General features: G+C 41.7%; 1 protein-coding gene across 3 annotated transcripts in view; it reads right to left on the bottom strand.

Annotated features, from left to right (window-relative positions):
- The window catches only part of PDE8A (phosphodiesterase 8A), a 311,048-nt gene that overhangs the window by 68,895 nt on the left and 216,986 nt on the right, over positions 1 to 25,167 (bottom strand). For all 3 annotated transcript variants that reach the window (XM_063448997.1, XM_063448996.1, XM_063448995.1), the window contains exons 4-5: positions 7,047 to 7,103; positions 2,485 to 2,542 (exon numbers count right to left, since the gene is read on the bottom strand). In XM_063448997.1, coding sequence (XP_063305067.1) covers positions 2,485 to 2,542; positions 7,047 to 7,103 — 115 coding nt within the window. The remainder of the gene's footprint in view (positions 1 to 2,484; positions 2,543 to 7,046; positions 7,104 to 25,167) is intronic.

Here is a 25,167-nt window from a genome sequence, read left to right on the forward strand (position 1 = left end):
CATTAAAGAAAATAAAAAAGTGGGCTACTAGGCAAGCAAGTAGATTGGAGTCAATATTGAAATGTGTGGCAGAAAAGCACATACACATGTAGTGGATGGAGATATATCAGTGCCCATGACCAGTGTGAACTAGTACTGAAAGCAAAGTAAGATATGGGATTGGCTGTGTGGGGTCCCAAGTTTCAACATACACCAACAGTCTCTGGAGGTGGATCAGACACATTGGAAAATTAGCAAATATGTTTTGCCATTGCTAAATCACGTTTTTAATGCATTATCTGTATAAGATCCCTGATAGCTAGCTATCTAGCTAGGTCATAAGAACTTCTATATTTGTCTCATATGAGCATTTTTTTCACTAAACCAGCACATGTGGACAATCAACAAGGGAACAGAGGGAACAAGGGAACAGAATTTATTTTGTGAGGTGGGTGGGGGGGGAGGGTGTTGTGTTACAGCAAAGGTGGAAACATCCTCCAAATCAGCTATTTTCCCAACCCTGTTATTACAGCCTAAACTTTGAAAAACCCTTATCAATTTTCCACAAAAATATGCCAGTTAAGTTCTATGAAAACATATGTTATGAAAATAATTCTCTCCTCCAGAATGTATTGTGCCATTCCACTTGGCTCTGCTGAAGTCTACAGGAGGACAGCATTACCTGACATGGTAAATGATGCACAGTCTTTAAGTATCATCAATTACAGAGAGTCTTAGTTAGACACACTGGGTACGCAGGCTACAAGTGATACATATTTAAGAATTGTTTGGTTGCAGTTGGATAATTGATAAACCCGTTTTAGGAGTATGGTTTGTTTATCACTTATTTATCACTTGTATGCTTCGAGACAATTGAGATATGATCCCACGAGACATTAACACTGACATTATGGGAAAAAGAAGATGTAATCCACTCACTTTTTATAAAATCATTCCTGTAACTAAAATTAACAGGAATACAAAAGCAAATATATCATCTCATTTAAACCATGCTCTTCCAAAATTCAATCTGTGGAATGTGACATGTCCTATATCTGGCCAAGCTTCTCTTGTTTTACAAGTTCAGCTACCAATATACCTATATCAATATGTACTTGTCAATGTCTCTGTAGTAATCAATATACAGAAAGAATATGTTTACAAACACGCAATGACAGTATATACTGTTTAGTTAATTTGTGCCTTAGTTTGTTTTGTTTATTGTTGTTTACACATGGCACTGTTAAAATCACTGACAAATTATTTATAGAACTTCAGGTCCAGATATCACTAAACTATATTTTAATTCATATAGCAAAAACTGATGACTATGAATTTGTAACTATGTCAAAGTATGCCAAAAGTGGGAGGAAATGTCTTAATCTTTTCCCTAACTTATCCTGCCTCCCACATTATACAGGAGCCCGCAAAGCTCAATGTAGAGCACTGCATGTATAGTAGCCAGAGAAGGGAGAGACCCATCATCTTTACATTCTGCAGGTATTTTGAGAATCTGCATTCCCAAATATATCAGTGGATTCCTTAACACATACACACAAGCACACTAGTTGACATTTTTTTTTTTTTACATTACTGTACTCTCCAAATGAAAGAGGAACAGTCGCTTTTTTGGAAAATACTTCACTGAATAAATAATTGAAAATCACCTATATATCACCTATAAAATGCTATGTTTTCTTTAAATTTATATTAAAAATATGAATGTAATCCACACTTTCAGCCAAAACCAGAGCACACATTACAGGAGAAAGAGAAACATTGTTTAATTTCTCCTTTTCTCTGTCGACTTTCTTAATATATTCACAGCCAGGTGCCAAGGACAGAGCTTATAACAATGATTGTAAGGGAGGAGGATGGTGGCACCCAGTTGCAGGGTAACGAAGAGTGGAGTTCTACATATAGTTTCATTTTCCATACTTCACAAATACATATTTGTTGAATATAGAGGATAAATGAACATGACATTAAAATAATGAAATAATTCATATTTAACACATTTAATGATCAGAAAGATTTTAAAACAAGGGATACAACTTAATAACTATTCACCATTAATCATGATATATTACTGCTTTATCTTAGCTTAACGTTCACACTATTTGTCCCATTTATTAAATAGTGGTACACTTTATTTTAAGCATAGAATGCAGTGGTGAATTTGATGCATTTTGCAACTTGATTATGAAATCACTACTTAATGAACTACTCCACCTGGGGAGAGGAAAGGTAGAAGTTTGTATACAAACACACATTTAGGTATGCAAACACACATTTAGGCACTGTTGCCTTATTGCCGGACTGCTTGTAATATGATGTCCTTAGTGTGTTTTAAACTAATTTGAAGATAACAGTGTATTCTAAAGTGGTTTCAGAATCTTTCATCAACCACCCATGACTTTTGAATACAATACACTATTTTCAGACTTTGGTGAATAAAGGATTTAAAAAAACAAAAACAAACATGTAATATGTCAAGCTACATACCCTGGTAAAGCCAGCACATATAAGGGGCATTATAGATGCTTCATCCCGATCACTTTGTCTTAGGGAAAAAAAAGAGGAAAGTAAAACAATTAAAATAATATACTAGCAATTATCAACAACAAATTGCAATTGCCTTATCAATACTCAGTGAACTTTAAGTCTATTTTCAACAAGGTTGTTGTGTAGTTGTGGAGGCTTAAAGGAACACTCCTGCCACCATAACCACTCCAGCGTGAATAAGTGGTTATGCTGGCAGGAGTGCCTAGGGCCCTGTCCCAGCTTAATGATTTGAATGAGTTCCTCTTTGGAATAAAACTTACATGTGCTTCGCCAGCTCAAGAAGATTGGAAGCAGGCATACAAGTGAGTGTAAAACCATGCTAAAATTTAGACACTTTAAGCTGGGATGGGGCCACGGCACTCATGGCAGCATAACAGTACAATGGGCTTTGGTATAAATAATTTAGATAAGGTACAATTATTTGATCATGTGGGTGAAAACTCACTACAGTTATTCATGAAACCAGGAACTGTCTAGGAATGATACAGGAATTGCAAATCTTGGCTATTTTTCTAGCACACATATTCAAAGTTATAATTTACAAATGTACTGCCAATGCTCCACAATTAAAAGTTTAGTGAATAAACCCAACTTATTGAGAATCAAAATAGTTCATATTACTTGTGAAAAAGATTATTTGTTTTAAACAATTTGATTTGGGATATTCTGTAATTATTTATGAAATAATTACAGTATGTATGTTTTCCCTATTACAGTTTCTATAAGTTCTATATTGAATAATAAAAATGTACAGGGTGCAGATAACAATACAGATAAACAAACAGGTATACACTACTAGTACCATATATCCCAATATATATTTATTGTTTTGTAAATTAGGTGTTTATTGTTTGCAAAACAAAAATTCAAGTGCAGTGCCAATGGACAAGCAGATAGATCCAAGTCAACAACCATTTTTAGGTCGGGCAGGACCATATTTATTTATTTTTATTTATAAAATATTTTACCAGGAAAAATACATTGAGATTTCTCTCGTTTTCAAGTATGTCCTGGGATGAAGATATAGATGAAAACGAAATATTTGTGACATAAGATATTAAAGCACTTCCAATAAAACAGAAGTAACAGAACAGCTCTGATTAATCATGTTTCAGAATATGACTTTTGTGCAATATTAATTAACAAATAAATCCTAGGAATATCAATTAACAAATAAATCCAGGGGACATCCCCCCAATCCCCACCTCCCCGATAGCCAGACGGGTCTAAAGAGTCCCTCTGTAGAAGGGCCCTAATTCGAGATTATGTTTAACTTTAATACAGTCACAACCCCTACTCAATCAGGATACAAGTGTTAAAGTGAATAATAGGTTAGAGGCAAGGAAGGTCCATGACTCCAGAGTTACACGGATATGTTCTTGCCACCAAATGTGTATAAACAAGCCTGTAGCTGCATGACAGCATCAACAGTCTCCATCTAAAGCAGGATTTATAGTCCTAAAAAGCTGCAGAATTTTATACCACATGGATAATACTTAATAGGCCATTTCCAGGGTTTTGCTAGCTAGTGCAAAATGCTGTACCAGATCACATATCTTACCCCACTGATGTGGCATTAAAGTCTCCCCAATCGCCATTTCCCATTTACCCATATACGGTGGGGCTGAGAGATTCATGTTTTGTTGTAGTAAAGAAAATAGAAGTGAAATAACATGTGGTTGTGGATCCGGGTCGACACATGTGTTTAAACGGGGTGAGAGCTCTGTGGAATTCAGGTTGTTGGGGTATTTGGCATATAAAATGTCTTAGTTGTTCATGATCTGGAGTTCCGTCTAATAGGTCGCGTAATTGTCTGAGTTTGTCCCTTACCACCATATGTCTAATCTGAACTTGTTTTTGTGTGGAAAAAAAACATGTAAATGCCTTCCCCTCCCTGTCAGGAAATTCAGAGTTGTTTGTCAAAGGAAAGAAAAGTTAGGGAAAGGAAGAAAGGCCTAACCTAGGCTGTTGTGGTAGCAATTTTCTGCTTTCCCTTGGGCTCATCCATGTTAATGCCCCTAAAGAACACCCCCCCCCCCCCACCCCTGTCTGACTTTGTTCCATTTCCTTCCATAATTTGTCAACCCAGTTTTCAACCCATTCCAACACCCTCTGTATATGGAAAGATTGGTAGTACAGTAGAAGGTCGGAGACAGCTAACCCTCAGAGCCATTTTACCGCTCAAAGCTTTTTCTAAAGAGCCAATTGGAGCCTCTCTCCTTGTGAGTGTATTTTAGTTTTATATAACCTAGTATATTGTATATATTGGATTACACTATTGGTGTTTTTTGTGTTTATTTCATATGAGACGCCAATAACAGAACTCCTAAGCTTTACTAAAGAGCTGTCTACGTGTCCATCAAGGAGGGTTACAAACTGACCTCCAAAAAAAGCTTTTATTTCCAGCAGGTTTTTATTACCATAAATACTTTCTCTTTAGGACAATTATTATATTTGTATTTAAACTATTCTGACTTAAATACATACGTTGGCAATAGTATATGTCTATATTTAGATATCCATATTCATGTATTTGACAACTCATATCTGGCTCAGTCTGTTTTCTTTCTTTTTGTTTTCTTTTTGATTGTTGGGGTATCCAAGTAACGGACTCTATTTTGCTGCCTTTGTAGTTAGCGCTGTATCTCCCCTCTTTGTTAAACCCCTCCCTCTACTTTTGGTCCTGATAGAGTCAGATAGAGTAATCTAAATCTCTGAGGACCCCATATATACTTATTTACTAGCTACCTGAGCGACGTAAAGTATGCTTGCAGCATCCTGAAAGGAAGCGTTTGAAACAGGTAGAGAATTAGTGGCAATACATTCATTTTTATCTCTGCAATACGCCAAAATATATGGGGCTACGTCCATTCCTCAACGTTCTTCCTAAACGTTGTAAGCATAGGGGTGAAGTTAGTTTCATAAAGCTGGGTGAGATCTTTTATAACCAGATCCCCAAATACATGATTTCTCTGTCCGACCACTGAAACTGGTTCTTGCACAATAGTTTTCATATATGGCACTCATTAGCGTCAATTTAGAGTGATTGATATTAAAGTTAGATTGCCATATCTATCAAACTCCTTCATAACATTGGGAAGCAACATGTCAGGCATGAAAAAAAAATCATCTGCATAGTCAGCCACCTTATGCATTATATTTCCCACTTGCAATCCCCTGACATCTGGGTTGTGCTTCACTGCCTGGGGGAATCATTTGAGGACAAGGACAAAGAGCAGTGGCGACAGTGGGAACCCCTGCCTAGTTCCCCTCATTAAAAATGGTTCAAGGTATGCACCATTGATGCACACCCTGGCTGTGGGCATATCGTACATCCCAATATTTTAAGCGGTCAAAAGAGGGATAATTTTGTTTAAGGTGTGTGGGTGTAGGCGTGAATTAATGAAAATATTTTAGATGACTTCTCAGCCTACTGACAGCACTTCATGTAAGTCCATATCATCTATCACAAAAGGTTTAAATGTACATTACAGTACATTAGTTTGTTGAAAAAGGGGTTACCAGGACAGAACCAAGAAGAACTGGGTCAAAAGAAATGTTGTCCCTCTGAAGGAGGCATTCCCTGTTGGCAATCTGAATATTTCTTTTCAGAAAATTGTGGAAAACGACAACTACAGTTTGGAGAGAAACTGTGTCCTGATAGCTGGAGGTCAGATTTTCAAAGTTTTGTAGAATGGATAATTACATATTTGTTATAAACTACAATTATATCATGTGCAATTTTTGGTACTGACAAAATATGAGAATTTAATATTACATATTCTGAGTTTTATCAATCACCTCATTGTATTAACAGAAATGTTAAGGTAGGACAATATGTGAATTGGAAAACTGAGTGTTTCGTCCATGGGGATCTGACTCATCAACTCATCATACAGCATGTTGCTTGACTAAGCACAAGACAAGTGCAGTTAATAAATATTTAGAACTCCTTAACTCTACTCAACAAACTCAAAGCTTTGTGAATCATTCCCAGATTTACAGTCTTAACACTCCAGCCAAGGATGGAAATCAGAGTAGAACATATGAAACACTTAGCAATATCTTAGTCATATTGAAAATGCATGTTATTAAATATCAGCAAGATGGTACAGAATTCATCAATGAGCCCACGTTGGCTTCACTAAACTATAATGTATGATCTGAATTAGGGGCAAATGGAAGCTTCATACTGAATTCTGGATTACAATTTTGCTGAGCTGCAGATTTGGACAGCCTTACAGAAATGAATTATACTAGACTGCCATTGGCCACTTACACAATGTAATTATTTATCACTTTTAACTGATCAAGGTTGAACCAGTGACATTCAATGCCAAGTACATTATTGCAATACTGGTGCCTGGATTTAGAAAATACAAATACTGTCAAATCTGTCACGTTTCTGTTTAAAAATAAACCCCAAACCCCAGCATCATGGAATCTATCAAAACACAATGACAATAAGACTTGCAGTGTCTACAAACAGTAAGGATACATACCTTCTAACTACAGCAATAACGACAACATTTTCTGAGGGTTTGGTAGCTCTGATGGACCTTAAAATATGAGATCAGAAAAAGAGATAGGTTAGATTAAAATTAAGTCAGTTCAATGTAAACCGATACATAGCTTATCAACACATTTCTACATAAAACATGGTTAGTCTACCTATATAATGTAGATGAGATCATAAATGCTAGCCTCGAGTTACACAAAATGCAAAATATCAGTTATTGTTGAAATGTCTCAGTTACAGTTCTTTTGAAATGCAAAGGATGGTTTATATGTAAGTCCCTCTATCACATGAATGACAGGCAAGCAAGCAATATAGCATCAGTAAAACAGAAAGCATGTTGAATTCTCACTGAAGAGTTTAAGTAAAGGTGTCTCCCAAGACTTGACATGGATATAAAGCGAGAAATTTTAATTAAGTGGCCAGGGATTGGGAGTTTTCTGGAACATTTTAGTTGCATTTTTCTGCTGCTACCGTTTAAACAAAATTTAGAGCATGTCCAAAGTAATTTATGTGCAACAAACATATTTCTAGACATATAATTGTGAGTTGTATTGCTGGAGTTATAATATGCATTCATATTTACCAACATATCTGACAAAGCAATGATTCTGAGTCAATAAAACAAATTATCCTTTTTAAAGAAGGACATTTGCTATGTATAGTTAAAGGGACACTATAGTCACCAGAACCACTACAGCTTTATTTAGAGGTACTGGTGTCTATTTAACCTGTCCCTGCAGGTTAGCACTGTAAACACTGCCTTTTCAGAGAAAAGGTAGTATTTACATTGCTGCCCAGTAACACCTCTAATGGCAGTCACTCTGCATGGAGTTGCTGAACATTCACTATAGTGATGCATTGATTCAATGCATCTCTATGAGGCGATGCTGACTGTCACAACATGGCGCTTTGCTGAGAATGTGCTAGAGTCTCCCAATGCTTTCCTATATGAAAGCATTGGATTGGCTGAGATCATCAAGATTGAGGCAGGAAGAACATGGAGGCAGGGCCAGCAGCGAGTGGTGTTGGAGAAAAAATTGATAAAATCACCTTTAATCTCAACAGAGTGGAGGTTGGAAACCTAAGGATTTATTCGAGCACTATAGTGTCACATGTTTGTATTTCTGACACTTTAGTGTTCCTTCCAAGAGACTGTATATATCTTCCACAATGTTCAGTATCTATGAATATCATCATTATTTATGCACCTGCATAAAGCAATATTGTGTAACTTTCAAATAACCGCTTCTGAGCAAAGCATCTGTGTTGCTGCAAATTCTCAGCTCTTTCTTACCGTTTTAAATGGGAGTGCTGAAAATAGATTTTTGCAGGATTTTCCTTACATCACAAACTGGAAGTTACAGATGGTTAAGTGTACTGATAATGCCAATGCATCTAATGCCAATGCCAATGCATCTCTATGAAGGGGTGCTGATTGGCCGATTTTAGCCAATCCAATGCTTTCCCCATGGGGATTGGCAAAAAATCGGCAATTCTGATGGTGTCACCAAGTGGGCGGGGCCAGCACCGGGGGACCCGTGGAGAACTGAAAATAAGGTGAGTTTTATCCCATTCTGGGGGGCTAAGAGGGGGCAAGCTACCTAAATAGTGGCTTTTAACTATAGGATCAGGAATGCATGTTGGTGTTCCTGACCCTATAGTGTTCCTTTAAGTTATATATTTCCTGAACTAGTGTGGGAGGCTACTGCCAAAAGGGAACACCATTGCCATTAAGGGATATACATGGTCTGCAAAAAAACTCTAGGTATGTGGTACCATAGCAGGACCCAAGCAGAAAAATTACCCAGAGCATAACACTGCCTCTGCCACCCTGCCTTCTTCTCATAGTGCATCCTGCTGCCATCTATTCCACAGGTAAATGATGCGCTTATGGTCTAGTTCAGATGCTCCAATGAAGGCGCTTTCGGTGGTGTACAGGGATCATCATTTGCATTCTGACAAGTCTGTGGCTACGCAACCCCATACGTAGCAAACAGTATGTTCTGACACCTATCTATTATGGCCAGTATTACATTTTTCAGCAATTTGAGCTACAGTAGCTCTTGTGTGTGATCGGACCAGACACCTTAACCTTCCCATCCCACAGGCATCAATGAGTGCTGAGCGTCTATGACTGTGACATCAGTTCACAGGATATCCTTCCTAGTACCACTTTTGGTAGGTACTAATTACTGCATACTGGGTACACCCCACAAGACTTGCTGTTTTGGAGGTTCTTTGATCCAGTGGTCTAGCCATCACTATTTGGCCGTAGACAGTCACTCAGATCCTTTCACTTGCCCATTTTTCCTGCTTTCAACACATGCAATTCAAGAACTGACTGTTCACTTGCTGCCTAATACACCCAACCCCTTCACAGTGCTACTGTAACAATATAATCAATCCTAATTACTTCACCTGTCAGTAGTTTTAATGCTGTGGCTGATCAGTGTATTTGTCCATTTATGGTTTAATTAACAAGGAATCAGTTATTATTTCTTGCACATGTCATCAAGTAAGGGGAGGTATCTGTCTATTCTGGTCATGCGCTAACACTTAAATTTTTAGATATTTTTTAGTTGTTAGAAAAAGTGATCTTGAGTCCTTTTCAAGTGTTTCTAGGTCCTTAGTGTTTTGATTGCATCATGAAAGCAATATGGTGAAATTGTTAAAGCGGCTCTGTCATCTTCTGGGGTCTTTGCTTGGTGTGCAGTGGCCCAGGGTGAAGGGGAAGGTGAGTTTTACTTACCTGAATCTGTCCCTCATGGCTGCCGCCATGGTCTTCGTGCTGGTACTCCGTGCGCATCATGTGCCAAGAGCCCACATCAATGCTGTAATCTCCCGCATGCGCATGAGTTCAGCACTGAGGTCTATAGAGGATCTCTTAAGACCACATGAGCCGACATACATATTGTCTCACGATGAGCGACGACTGGCGGAAGTGACAAAACTTGACTAAGGTAGCTTCACCTTTTGTCCATTTTTGTCATTTAGAGGGTAAATACAAAAAGCAAAGCAGTGCCTACTGTATTTAGGAAAAATATATTGACAAAAGAAAAAGAAAAGAAGAATATATTAGTAGAAAAGGAACATATAGGAGTAAGATAAGTAAAGGGTGACAGAGGCACTTTTATAATTCATAGTCACCCAGCTGATTTCACACATGAGATTGCAATTTCTCTCACTGTGTCCAGGGATACGGAGAGGGGGACCTCCTTGTACCATAATCAATGCAAGGACTTTAGGGAGTTATAGGGCTTGGAGGACCAATTTAAGAAAAATAAACACACGTACTGTGTATCCAATATGTATTAATGTATTTATAGAATATAACACAGTAATGTGTTTGCACCTGTAACTATTTTAAAGTCTTCACTTAGCCTCTGAATCTAGCTAATAATTATTAAATTATGATATATTGATGTTTCCAACGCCAGGTGAACTTAAAAATAATAATAAAAAAAAAGCATAGCAGTTTGCTGGTTTAGAGAGAAATACTCAGCTTATTAGTCATTTCTCGACTGAGAGCTGACGTCTTGTGTGTACACAATGCATTGCTAGAATATTTGTGTTTCAGAAATTGAAGGATTTGTGACTTTCGAAAAGAAAGAAAAAAAAAGTATGAACACTGGTAATTCCTAAAAGGGTTTTTGTGTTTTGTTTTTAAAGGCAAAGTATCACTGAAAGTTAGAAATATTTATTGGAGTCAATCTAGAATACAAAGTATTTTAGTCCACACAACTAGAATCCAATGGGTTTAGTTAAAGCCTCTGTCTCTTTTGCCCCTTTCCCAGCCCCATTTGTGAGTCTCTTCCCCCAAGCACATAGTCTGTTTCTTCCTCAGCCCCTCTATGTCACTTTGTGTGTTCCCCCAGTCCCTTCATGCATATCGTCCCCCCTCCACATGTCTCATTCCCCCAAGCCCCTCTATGTGTCTCATTCTCCCAGCCCCTCATGTGTCTTATTCCCTCAGCCCTCCCATGTGTCTTAATTCCCCAGTCCCCCATGTGTTTCAATCCCTCAGCCCCCCATGTGTCTCTTTCCCTCAGCCCCCCATGTGTCTCTTTCCCTCAGCCCCACGTCTCATTTCCTCTCCCCCATGTGTCTTACATGCTAGTTAATTTTGGCAGCAAAATTCAATTTAGTTTTAGCCATAGTCTTTTGACTAAAAAGCCAGTTTAGTTTTAGTCGTATTTTAGTCATCTGAGTAGACTAAAATTATTAGTCAGCAAAATTAACGCTGCTTCGGACCCACAGATGTAATCACACAACTATAAAACAGTGTGACCAAGGACTGGCAGACGGCCTCTCCAGTTCAAGGGGACCGTAACCACAAAATCATCATGTAGTGGTTATAGTGCCTGAACTGCAGCTTTAAAATTGACTGTGCCCCCAAAAGAGGGACACTTGGGAGTTACAATTTTATGATTTCCCTTGTACACTTCAACACTTACCTTTGGTTAAAATAAAATGTGCAGGTGTTATTTTTTTTATCACTGCATTAAAGTACAAGTTCCAAACTGCATAGGAATAAATGTAACTATGCCTTTGATACATTTTGGAGAGTACAAGGTAGAGATAAAACTGAACAAACTATATACAAAAAGTGGCACCATTATGGTTGCTCACTAAAATCTGAATTGTTGTGAATTCAACGTGCATTGTACGTGCAAGGCAAAATAACTTAACTGGTAAAATTCTCCAAACCAGGGGGCGTGGCTAACCGCCGAGCAAGATGGACGCTTGAGACTTTGCTCCGGCACGAGGGCTCCACTAAACTTACCCTTTTTCGAGCTGAAACCCTGTAATCCACCTAGCTCCTCATGGCAACATCTAAGACCAAGAAGTCTACCTCTAAAGCCGAAAAAATGAATTTTTTCGACCACAAATCTTCTTCCACGGCGGACTCACAGCGAGCAGCCAGACACGAGGGCGCAGACAACACCGCTCCCAGCCCTTCCCCGGCGTCGCCGGAAGATCCACTGCCTATGGACTGCCTGACACGGAGCCATTTCGGACAGGTCATGGAGACGATGGCTGAAAAACTAATATCTACTTGCCAAACAACCGCCGACCAAATCAAGAGGGAGGTGAGAGACCTTTCGGCCAGAACATCCGCTATGGAACAGCGACATCAGGAGCTCGAGACCACGCAAGCCTCCACCTCAGAGCACTTACAGGTGCTCCAACACAAGATGGAGGCCATGGAAGAGCGCATGGCGGACCACGAAGATAGGGCGCGCAGGAATAATATACGACTCCGTGGTGTCCCAGAGACAGTTCTCCCGGAGGACCTGCAAGCCTATGCAAGAGGCCTAATGAGGGCACACGCCCCTGACATTCCCGCGGACATGCTCCTGGTAGATAGAATACATAGGGTGGCGAAGCCCAAGAATCTGCCTGACTCTATACCACGCAATATTTTGCTCAGGGCCCATCATTTCCACATCAAGGAGCTGGTCCTGCGCTCCCATCGCAGCAGGGGGGACCCCCATGACGACTTTCCATCGGTGCGCATCATGGCGGACATCTCGTCAGCCACTCTCCGTCGCAGAAGGGATTATACTCAGATCACCACGGCACTTCGCACCCACGGAATCCGTTACCGGTGGGGATTCCCCACAAAATTGATCCTTACCAAAAATGGGAAGACGACCTTCATACCATCTCCAGAAGAGGGATTACAGCTCATTGAAAAATGGGGCCTACATAAAGAGCCGTCAGGAGAATCACGGCATGACAAACGCCGCCCAGGCCGCACTTCTAACATGGACTAACACGTTAACTAGTGAAAAAAAAGTGACTAGCATGCTTGACGCAAGTATCATATATTGCTTACTTATGTTTATTTTTTTCTACCACCTAAAGCGCTATTGTTTGTATATATTAGTCGCCCAATACCACCTTCACAGATCATCCACCTTACACATAATTCGTTTACCACTACCTATTCAGACCCTGGGCACGTGGGAGCGTCCCCCCGGGGGGGGATACCCTAAGATGTATGGGAGTCAAGTGTTTGCAGTACTGGAGGGCATTTAGTCCAATCACACCCATCCTTACCTGCACCCGATAACCAGGTGCTGCCAGCCTACGCACTATGTTAATTATGGGAACACAGACGCAAACTCCACAGGGAATGCCTCACCCGAAGGCCTTATCATATATATATTTAGAAGGCTACACTTTCCCTTATGAGGTTCTATGTATATCCCGTCTGTGTCCATGCATCACACTCCTCTCACTCAATACCGTAAGTCGCCCTACTGGATGTTTCAGCCCTCTAATGCTTTTGGTTCACACTTTAATGATATGGGACCGAACCTTTTAGTTGTTACCATGTGACCTATGCAAATTCCATGCCTGCAAGAATTTTGTATTGTTCATCCGTGCATATGGGTAAACTATCCTCAGGCAGTAGAGTTGGCACACACAGTTCAGTGTGACACACTATATACGAATGCATGGCACCGGTCATATATCGTGCTGTATAGTTCCAGGTACCACAGGCTTATGTGCCACGTAATGTAATGCCTACAGGCGTACCCAAGGTTATACCATTAACTGCCACCACAACTACAGGCATGCCGCCCCCTGCCACCCCCTAGGGTGGATATTTAGAGCCTCCTTGAAGAACCAGGCCATCACCTGGAATAACCCGAGGGCTTTTAAGGCTCACCCCGCACCCCCGCCTCCCGCAGGCACTATCTGCCCACCGACGTCCCCATCAGTGAGCGCAATTGCCGCTCCACCTGGGGGCCATCCGAGACGCACACCCCCGAGCAGGTAACCCATACATGGGTACACTCACGCAGTCCGTGGGAAGGTTTAATCTCCCTTAATACAGTGTAACTTAGGGCAACTCGACCCCATAGCGCCAGGTAAAGCAATGATATTTGTTTGCCTTCTGTACTCAATGTTAACCGTTATATGTTCATGTTATTCTGCTTTACTGTTTGCCAACCTCATATACGAAGTTTCAGCTCTACCTTAATACATATATTGGAGCCCACTTAGCCACGTATCTTCTACCCCTTGGTACGACTAGCGTACCAGACCACTAGGTCCTGTACATATTATCCTCACCTATACTAGCCCCTTCCCACCTCCCCACAACACCTTGCCCTCACCTACCAACACAGCAATTCATAGACAAGCCAGCCCGAGTTGCACAGAACTCCGACGGCTCCCCTACGCCCCATAACACATACCAACGAACATGCTCATATACTCACACAACACCAAGGGCCTCAACACGCCGCATAAACAACGTATGCTCCTCAACGACATTCAACGAACTAAAGCGGACGTAGTCTGCATACAAGAAACGAACTTTGTATCCACTAGAGTCCCAACCTTCGCCCTCAGAGAATACCCCATACAATTTCACGCTACCCACACCTCCAAATCCAGAGGAGTATCCATACTGCTACACAACTCTCTGACCGTGGAAACACTCCGGGTTAAAAGAGATAACTAAGGTCGATATATAATTCTACACTGTAGGATCAATCAGCACCCATATGTCATAGTATGCCTCTACAGCCCAAATGACCAACAACGTAACTTCTTACATAAAGTCCTCCATAAACTACCTGAAGATGTGAACGACCCCATGATCATATGTGGTGATTATAACCACACTATGGACACTCGTATGGACTCAACCATCCCAAACACGTCGGCAAGACATCATACTCTCAGGCCACACACTAAAGCATTCACAAAACTTATCCATGAAAACCGTCTATATGACGTATGGAGAACAAAACACCCCTCAGAAAGAGAATATACGTTCTTCTCACACGTACACAAGACATACTCCAGAATAGACCACATCCTTGCCTCAGGTACGCTGCTCCCACACATAGAGGACTGTTCCATCGGCAATATAGTGTGGTCTGATCATGCCCCAATAACAATGACTTTACACTCCACCTACTAGCACCGAGGTAAGCCGCCATGGCGCCTCAATGACTCACTACTATACGATCAATCATTTACAGCGATGCTGGCGACAAACCTACAAAACGTTTTTGTGACGAATGACAACTCGGACGCCTCCATCTTCTCGATATGGCAAGCCCATAAAACAGTTATGAGAGGCCTACTAATAAGCCGTGCATCTTACCTGAAGCGTATGCGAGAAAAACACCACACAGAACTACTACGCAGATTGAGAGATACCACTGCGACTCACCTCCTAAACCCCTCCACTGCTCACGCTGAGGAAATACAGGCCATCACCAATCAACTCAACGCACTCTCTTTGGAAAAAACGGCCCACATCCTTACCAAACTGAAATTAAGAACGTACACCCAAGGTAACAGGGCAGGGAAACACCTGGCCACTCTGCTTAAAAAACAACAGTCAAACTCTAAAATCCCACACTTGATTACTGCCTCGGGCGAAAAAATACATAACCCGCAAGACATCAACAATAGCACTGCCGACTATTATCACTCCCTATACAACCTCCACACAGACCCTACACTACACCAACCAACCCCAACAGAAATTGAAGAATTTCTTGCGAAGATGCAGCTTCCCACTCTTACTAACACACAAAAAAATGTCATACAACTTCAGGTCACCACACAGGAAATATTAGACACCATTAGCTCCTTGCCTCCTGGGAAATCACCAGGCCCAGACGGCATGACCAACGCTTATTACAAACAATTTGCACCACTCTTAGCCCCCTACCTACAAAGGGTATACCATCATGCCATACAGACGGGACAACTGCCAAACAAGATGTTAACGGCCCATGTTGCCACTCTCCCCAAGCCAGGGAAACCCCCCAATAGATGCCAGAATCTCTGCCCCATCTCCCTACTGAACACAGATGTAAAAGTCATAGCAAAGATCTTCTCCAATAGATTAGCACATATAATACCTTCACTGATACAGGAAGACCAGGTGGGATTTGTGGGAGGCAGGCAGGGGGCTGACGGCACAAGGAAAACCCTAGATCTACTTTACGAGATACAACGGAATAAAACCCCTAGCGTCCTATTATCTCTGGACGCTGAGAACACCTTTGACAGGCTTCATTGGCCTTTCTTAATGGCAATTCGAATTACCCCCGCAATTTCTATCACTTGTCACAGCACTTTACTCCTCACCGACAGCCAAGGTTGTGAATGGGGGCTTCATATCAAAACCATTTCACATCTCTAATGGCTCCAGACAGGGCTGCCCCCTCTCCCCACTTCTCTATATTCTAGCACTGGAACCCCTTACCCAATTGATAAGAGACAACCCCAATATACATGGAATTAAGACCAAGAATCGAGAATATAAACTATCCCTCTTTGCAGATGATATCCTACTCACCTTGGAACAACCGCATATATCCCTGCCCAACTTCCACCAAATTCTCTCCCAATTTAGTGCCTGTTCTTACTACAAACTGAATATCTCAAAAACACTCGCCCTAGGCATTAACGTCCCAAACCAAAAAATGTCAACCCTCAAAGCTAACTTTCACTACGACTGGAGGAGTGATCACATCAAATTCTTAGGTATCCTCTTTACACCATCCACGAACTCACTCTACAAAGCTAATTATGTCAAACTCCTCACGGAAATCAGAACTCTGCTGCACAGTTGGGGGGGCAAATATATATCCTGGACAGGCCGGATAGCTTCAGTAAAAATGGTTATTCTACCAAAAATTCAATACTTGTTCCGTACGCTCCCACTCAAGCTCTCCAGTAAATATTTTAAGGATCTGCAATGTACCATAAACGATTATCTATGGGACTATAAAAAAACGAGAGTGGCACTAACCACGATGTTTAAAGCTTGTGACCAAGGGGGGATGGGCTTGCCGGATGTGAAAGGATATTACAGAGCGGCGCAGATTGCCCCACTTATTGCAGCATCTCACCGTACGACCCCCATGTCGAATTGGAGAAACATGGTGCCAGAGGTCTCTCACTCCCCACTATGGCGTGGCTACCGCTGACCCACAGACCTAAAGCGTCGGAAATGCTACCGACAACCACACTGACCCTCTCCGTATGGGACGACTACCGCAAAAAGAAGGGGACAACAACATCTCTGTCACCAGCGACCCCAATAGAAGCGATCCGACACCTTATTCCAGATTTTAACCACAAGTTCTGGCAAAGACAAGGAATTTTCACACTGTCGCAAGTGCTGCAGGGCGACGGCCTCAAACAACTCACTGACCTATGTGAAGAATTAAAAATGCCAACGACGGCGACCTTCTCCTACATCCAGCTACAATCATGGATAAACCTCCATAAACCGCATCAAACCGTTCGTTCACCTGACCCACACTGGCTCAAACTGACAGAGATATGCGCTAAAACGAAACCGGCAATGAAACTTATATCGACAATCTACACTTCTGAAAAAACGAACACCCAGGCAAAACCTCCTTCCTTTAGAGTGGCATGGGAACAAGACATAGGGCACAAGCTCACAAACGACCAATGGACTGACATCTTTCGTGCCAATAAAAAGCTAACCCTCTGCACATCCCACACAGAACTCTCCCGTAAACTACTATACCGGTGGTATCTTGTTCCCACGAGACTTAAACATAGCTATCCGAACATGCCAGACACCTGCTTGCGATGCCAGGGAGACCGAGGCACCTTGCTACACATATGGTGGCAATGCCCACTATTGAAACAGTTCTGGTCACAGGTCCTAGACCTAGCGATATGCTGCATCCAAACGCACATCACCCTGCTACCTGAAACGTTCCTGCTACTACTACTCCCCCGAACGCCTCACACACATACTAGATATTTGTTATACCACATCTGTATAGCAGCCCTCACCGCCATAAGTAGGAAATGGAAACAAACCACTGCCCCTACGATCAACCAGTGCATCACAGCTATATAAACCACTAAAACTTATGAAACCATAGCAAGGAAATCAACACAAACCAACCCCTATTGGACTGTGGCATGGGACGTATGGGATAGAAGCAAACCGTGCTGAATTGCCAATAAAACACTACCTGAATCAAGGAACATACCGTACCTCCCCGACTGGAGGAAATACATAGCCCACTGGCCCGCACCTACACACTTACACATCTACACCCCATATACAACCCAATACACATATATCGCATACCAACCCACATGACATACACACTCACCACCCTATCCTAGCCAGTTCCCCCCTTACCCTCCATTTAAAGACTACCTACCACGCAAATAATGTTGATTCGTACACTCAAGCCACGTCCGACCCGATGTAAATAAACGAGACCCACGATTGCACGTTAGAGTTAAGATGCTGTGGCACCATGAATGTTGTACGCATATTGCATCACCTCGAATCCACATTGTGACCGTGATAACTCTTGTGACAATCTATATAACCTTTATCTAACCTCCCTGTGCCTTCTGTACCCACCCCCTCCTCCCTCTTTATAGCAAAATAAAAATTGTCAAATTCAAAAAAAAAATTCTCCAAACCAGCTACATTTTCGGTTTGGCTTTTTTGGCCTACAATTTTAAATGCAATTTAAGTTGAATTCGTAATAGTTCACACTGTAGTGAATGCCCTCCCATGTGAATACAGGATATTAAGCTTCAGAATGAGTGATTAGATCATTTACTGCATTACCCAAGGCTGCACTGATGTTTGTAACTTGAAACAATGAACAAAAGAAGTGACTTTAATTGAGTGAGAAGACGAGGCAATATGTATTTAAGCTTATTCTTTAGTGTAGCAAATGCTATCCTCTTATTTCCCCATCAAAGGCAGCACTTCCTATTGGCTACGTGACTTGACAGCAACTAACGGGAAGTGTCTAACATAAGTGGGGTGGGGGCAAGTTACTGAGGAAAGCAAGAACACAAACTAATAACTTTACTGTGTGTCAATTGAAACCCCAACGGAAAGAACCTTAATATGCTTTCATATAAGTGACACTTCACATCCATGATAAAACCACGCTAGGAAACCACACTTCAGGTGCACAAGTTTCCTGCAAAGAAAATGCCAGGATGCAAAAGGCTAGAGAAAATGGAGATAATTTATAAATAAACAAAATATTTCCAGCGCTAAACATATTCCAGCAGTTTTATTTTTGGCAGTATGAAAGGCTTATTCTAAGCATCATACGCTTTTTCTTTTACTGAAGTGGTTTTGGTGCGAAGAACCTGTCCCTACAAACTTTCTTTGTTTTAAAACCAAATGTTTTATTCTGCAGATAAATAGCTGTTTTTTTTCTGTCTATGGCCTTCTCTCTTTGCTATTAAACAGCCAGCTGGAATATCTGTTTTCAGCAATACTTGCATTGTGTCTGCGCACACCACATACGATCCTCGGAGGGGTATATGTTTAAAAAGTGTTGCAGTGACTTTTTGGGTGCTTTTCTAATTTGCACTCATGTACTCTCTCAAATGTTGTTGATTCCAATGTATCAAAAAACAGATTTGCAAAGGTGCGCCTATTTGTCTTAAAAGTGGCGGATTCTCTAAATCAGGGACGCAGCTTTCCTTTTTGTTTAATGAATAAATATAATCCTTCAAATCGTAAATGTCTTTTTTCCTTTGTGATATTATTTATTTTGTAAATGGAATCAATGGTAAAATCACCAGGAATAAAAAAGAGCAAAAAATCTAAAGAGGATTAAACAAACGTGCATCACATAAAATGAGGAACAAAGTCTCCTGTTGATTGTAAACTCGGTGGAGCAGGGTCCTCATCAAGTTATTGTTCCTGTAACATTTCGTAATTGTCTCATTAATTGATCATTTCCCCCCTTTTTATAATATTGTAAAACGCTGCGGAATAAGTTGGCGTTATATAACTTCTAATAATAGTGCAGTAACACGTCTAACACTTCTACACATAAGAAAATGGTGCAGACAAAACTGAGAGCAAACATGAAAGTGAATGTATCAATTTTTGAACAGAGTTCCTGCCACCTGACTCTGAGGCAATGTAACTAAATCGTTAATAAGGAAAGAAAAATAATGTGATGATAGTTTTTGACCTCTTTCCTTCCTAGGTGCAAAGCTCAGAGGAAAAAAATGACTTGCTTATTAAGCCAAACTATGAATCCCTAAATCTCACTAAAACACTCCCTTCTATGTGAAGAGTCGGACTGGAGATTTGTCCACAATGCTTTTCTCTGAGAAGCATTTGATTGGACAATGCTCAGCACTAATAAGGACGTTTGTACTGGGAGAGGATATTCACTAGTAACAGAGGGCAGTTCTGGAGCAAAATAAAGGTGTGTTTCTAGGAGTTAGGACATATTTGTGCAAGTGTTAGTAAATGTATATTTTGCAACAATTAATTAATTATATGCAATTCAGAAATATTAGCGCTTTTGGATGTAAAAAGTACATTTATTGAAGTACCTTTGTTTGTTTATTGAAAAGTACTTTTATTGAAGCACTTTAATTTCTTTATTGAAAAGTACCTATATTTATTGAATACATTGAATGAGAATGTACTTGCACAGGCATATCAACATATAGCTTTACAAACTAACAATAGGGCTACAATAAGTGATTATAAAATCCAATGGGTTTACTCACTTTTTAAAGCTCACCTATGTTGTCCTAAAATATGCTATTTATGTTTCAGTCCCCTCCTGTTTTTAATGGTTTAGTGAAGAAAGCAATATCTATTTAACCTATAAACCAGTCAACAACAAAAGTTGTTGTAGAACTAAAACTTTGGTATCCGATATTACTGTAGGTGAAAGTTTAGGATCCAGTGATCATCAGTCAGTGTGGTTTAATATAAGAACAGTGACTGAGTCACACCACACAAAAACAAAAGTTTTAGACTTTAGAAAAACAGACTTTTCTAAAATTAGAATATGTGTTAAGGAGTCATTATCAGACTGGAGCAATTTAAATGGCGTCCAAGAGAAATGGGATTATTTAAAAGTTGCACTACTGAAGGCAACAGAAAATTGCATTAGGCTTGTCAGTAAAAGCAAAAAATTCAAGAAACCACTGTGGTACTCCGCAGATGTGGCCAAAATAGTAAAAAACAAAAAGTTAGCATTTAGTAATTATAAAAAAAAACAGAGTGAGGAAGACAGAATGACCTATAAGATTAGGCTGAAAGAGGCTAAGCAAGTTATAAGAGCTTCCAAATCACACACAGAAGATAAAATAGCACAGTCAGTAAAAAAAGGGAGACAAAACTTTTTTTAGATACATAAACTAGAAAAGAAAAGTAAAACAAGGATTAGTTAGATTAAAAACAAAAGAAGGAAGGTATGTAGAAGAGGATAAATGTCTAGCTGACTGCCTCAATGAATATTTTTGTTCGGTATTTACAGATGAAAATGAAGGAGAGGGACCTCAGTTAAGAAAAAGGATAAATTAGTTATTTATTACACGTGAGTTTACAGAGGAATAGGTTCTATTTCAACTGTCAAAAGTAAAGACAAATAAGTCAATGGGACCTGATGGAATACACCCAAAGCTATTAAAATAGCTTATTGGTGTACTAGCAAAACCATTAACATAGTTACATAGTTACATAGTTACATAGTTAGATAGCTGAAAAGAGACTTGCGTCCATCAAGTTCAGCCTTCCTCACACCTGTTTTTTGCTATTGATCCAAAAGAAAAAAAAACAAACAGTTTGAAGCACAATTTTGCAACAAGCTAGGACAAAAAATTCCTTCTTGACCCCAGAATGGCAGTCAGATTTATCCTTGAATCAAGCAGTTATTACCCTACATTGAAAGATTATATCCTTGAATATTCTGTCTTTGCAAGTATGCATCTAGTAGCTGTTTGAACATCTGTATGGACTCTGATAAAACCACTTCTTCAGGCAGAGAATTCCACATCCTGATTGTTCTTACAGTAAAAAAACCTTTCCTTTGCCTTAGACGAAATCTTCTTTCTTCCAGTCTAAACACATGGCCTCGTGTCCTATGTAAAGTCCAGTTTGTGAATAGATTTCCACACAATGGTTTGTATTGGCCCCGAATATATTTGTATAATGTTATCATATCCCCTCTCAGGCGACGTTTTTCTAAACTAAATAGGTTTAAATTTGTTAACCTTTCTTCATAGCTGATATGTTCCATTCCTTTTATTAATTTTGTAGCCCGCCTCTGCACTTTTTCTAGTGCCATGATATCCTTCTTTAGAACAGGTGCCCAAAATTGCACAGCATATTCAATATGTGGTCTTACCAGTGATTTATAGAGAGGCAAAATGATATTCTCGTCCCGAGAATGAATGCCCTTTTTCATGCATGACAATACCTTACTGGCCTTGGCCACTGCTGATTGACATTGCACATTGTTGCATAGTTTGTTGTCTATAACAATTCCCAAGTCCTTTTCGTGTGTTGTTATCCCTAATTCGCTTCCATTAAGGGTATATGTTGCTTGTGTATTCTTTACGCCGAAGTGCATAACTTTGCATTTTTCAACATTAAATTTCATCTGCCATTTGAGTGCCCAGTCCTCCAGTCTATCTAAATCCTTCTGAAGCAAAGTAATATCTTGCTCACATTGTATTATTTTACAAAGTTTTGTGTCATCTGCAAACACTGAAACATGACTTTCAATGCTGTCTTCAAGATCATTTATAAAAATGTTAAATAGAAGGGGTCCCAGAACAGACCCCTGAGGGACACCACTTGCCACCTCTGTCCAGCTTGAAAATTTACCATTAACGACAACTCTTTGTATTCTGTTTTTAAGCCAATGTTCTACCCAAGAACAAGCATTTTCATCGAGACCGATTTCCTTGAGTTTGAACACTAATCTTTTGTGTGGAACTGTATCAAATGCCTTGGCAAAATCCAAATAGATCACATCCACTGCATACCCTGATCTATACTTCTACTTACTTCTTCGTAGAATGCAATCAAGTTAGTTTGACATGACCTGTGCTGCATAAAACCGTGCTGATTTTTGCTAATAACCATATTCTTCTCAAGGAATTCTTGAGAATTCTTGAAACAGATTTATTTAACCAATCATTGTTCACAGGAGTAGTCCCAGAAGATTGGAAGTTGGCGAATGTTGTGCCCATTCACAAGAAAGGTAATAGGGAGGAGTCGGGCAACTATAGGCCAGTAAGCCTTACTTCAGTAGTGGGGAAAGTGATGGAAACCATGTTAAAGGATAAGATTGTTGAACATCTAAAAACACATGGATTTCAAGATCAGAGACAACATGGGTTTACTTCAGGGAGATCATGCCAAACTAATCTTATTGATTTTTTTGATTGGGTAACTAAAATTATAGATCAGGGTGGTGCAGTAGACATTGCTTACCTAGATTTCAGTAAGGCTTTTGACACTGTTGCACATAGGCTTATCAATAAACTGCAATCTTTAAGTTTGGATACAATATTTCCAATATTGTTGAATGGGTGAGGCAGTGGCTGAGTGACAGGCAACAGAGGGTTGTAGTCAATGGAGTATATTCGAAGCTTGGGCTTGTCACCAGTGGGGTACCTCAGGGATCTGTACTTGGACCCATTCTCTTTAATATTTTTATTAGTGATATTGCAGAAGGTCTTGATGGTAAGGTATGTCTTTTTGCTGATGATACTAAGATATGTAGCAGGGTTGACAGAGGCGGCTCTCTAATTAGGCGATTAGAAATAATCGCATGAGGGCAGACTGACATGTCGGGTTCTCAGTCTATGACCGAGGACCCGACACAGGAGGGGGCCCGGCGGCTTGCCCGGTATGCCGCCGGGTGCGAGGCCCCTCCTGTCAGGCCACCCGGGGAGAGAGCCAGCCTCAGTCTGCAGCTCCGCCGGGTGTGAGCTGCAGACTGAGGTCTCGCGATCTCCAGCCAATCAGAGCGTTGCCGCGGGTTACCACGGCAACGCTCTGAATGGAGATCGCGAGACTTTGCCCATGTGGTCTGCAGCTCTGCATCCGGCGGAGCTGCAGACCGGAAAGCCCACTAGACCACCAGGGAGCCATCCAGGACAGATTGACCCCACCGGACCACCATGGAAAAATTTTGACCTCACCCCCCCTCACCCCATCTCACCCCGTCACCCCCCCCGCCCCATCTCACCCCCCCTCACCCCATCTCACCCTGTCACCCCCCCTCACCCCATCTCACCCTGTCACCCCCCCCACCCCATCTCACCCCCCCTCACCACATCTCACCCTGTCAACCCCCTCACCCCATCTCACCCCCCCTCACCCCATCTCACCCCCCCTCACCCCATCTCACCCTGTCACCCCCTCACCCCATCTCACAAAGTCACCCCCCCACCCCATCTCACCCTGTCACCCCCCCTCACCCCATCTCACCCTGTCACCCCCCCTCACCCCATCTCACCCTGTCACCCCCACCCCATCTCACCCTGTTACCCCCCTCACCCCATCTCACCCTGTTACCCCCTCACCCCATCTCACCCTGTTACCCCCCTCACCCCATCTCACCCTGTTACCCCCCTCACCCTGTTACCCCCCCTCACCCCATCTCACCCTGTCACCCCCCTCACCCTGTCACCCCCCTCACGCTGTCACCCCCCTCACCCTGCCACCCCACTTCTCACCACCTTCTCACCCTGCCACCCCACCTGTCACCCCCTCACCCTGCCACTTCACCCTGTCACCCCCTCACCCTGCCACTTCACCCTGTCACCCCTCTCTCACACTGCTACCCCACCTGTCACCCCGTCACCCTGCCACCCCACCTGTCACCCCATCTCACGCTGCCACCCCACCTGTCACCCCCTCTCACGCTGCCACCCCACCTGTCACCCCGCCACCCCACCTGTCACCCCCATCTCACCCTGCCACCCCACCTGTCACCCCCTTTCACCATGTCACCCCCCTCTCACGCTGCCACCCCACCTGTCAGTCCCTGTCACCCTGCCACCCCACCTGTCATCCCCCTCTCACCCCATATCTCACCCTGCCACCCCACCTGTCACCCCCTCTCACTCTGCCACCTCAACTGTCACCCCACCTCTCACTCTGCCACCTCACCTGTCACCCCACCTCTTGCTCTGTCACCCACCCTGTGACCCCCCACACTGTCACCCACCTTACTCTGTCACCTTACCCTGTCACTCCCCACCTCACCCTGTCACCCCCTGTCACCCCCTCTCACCCTGTCACCCCCTCTCACCCT

Source organism: Pelobates fuscus, chromosome 3 (assembly GCF_036172605.1).
Source record: "Pelobates fuscus isolate aPelFus1 chromosome 3, aPelFus1.pri, whole genome shotgun sequence".
Lineage (NCBI taxonomy): Eukaryota > Metazoa > Chordata > Amphibia > Anura > Pelobatidae > Pelobates > Pelobates fuscus.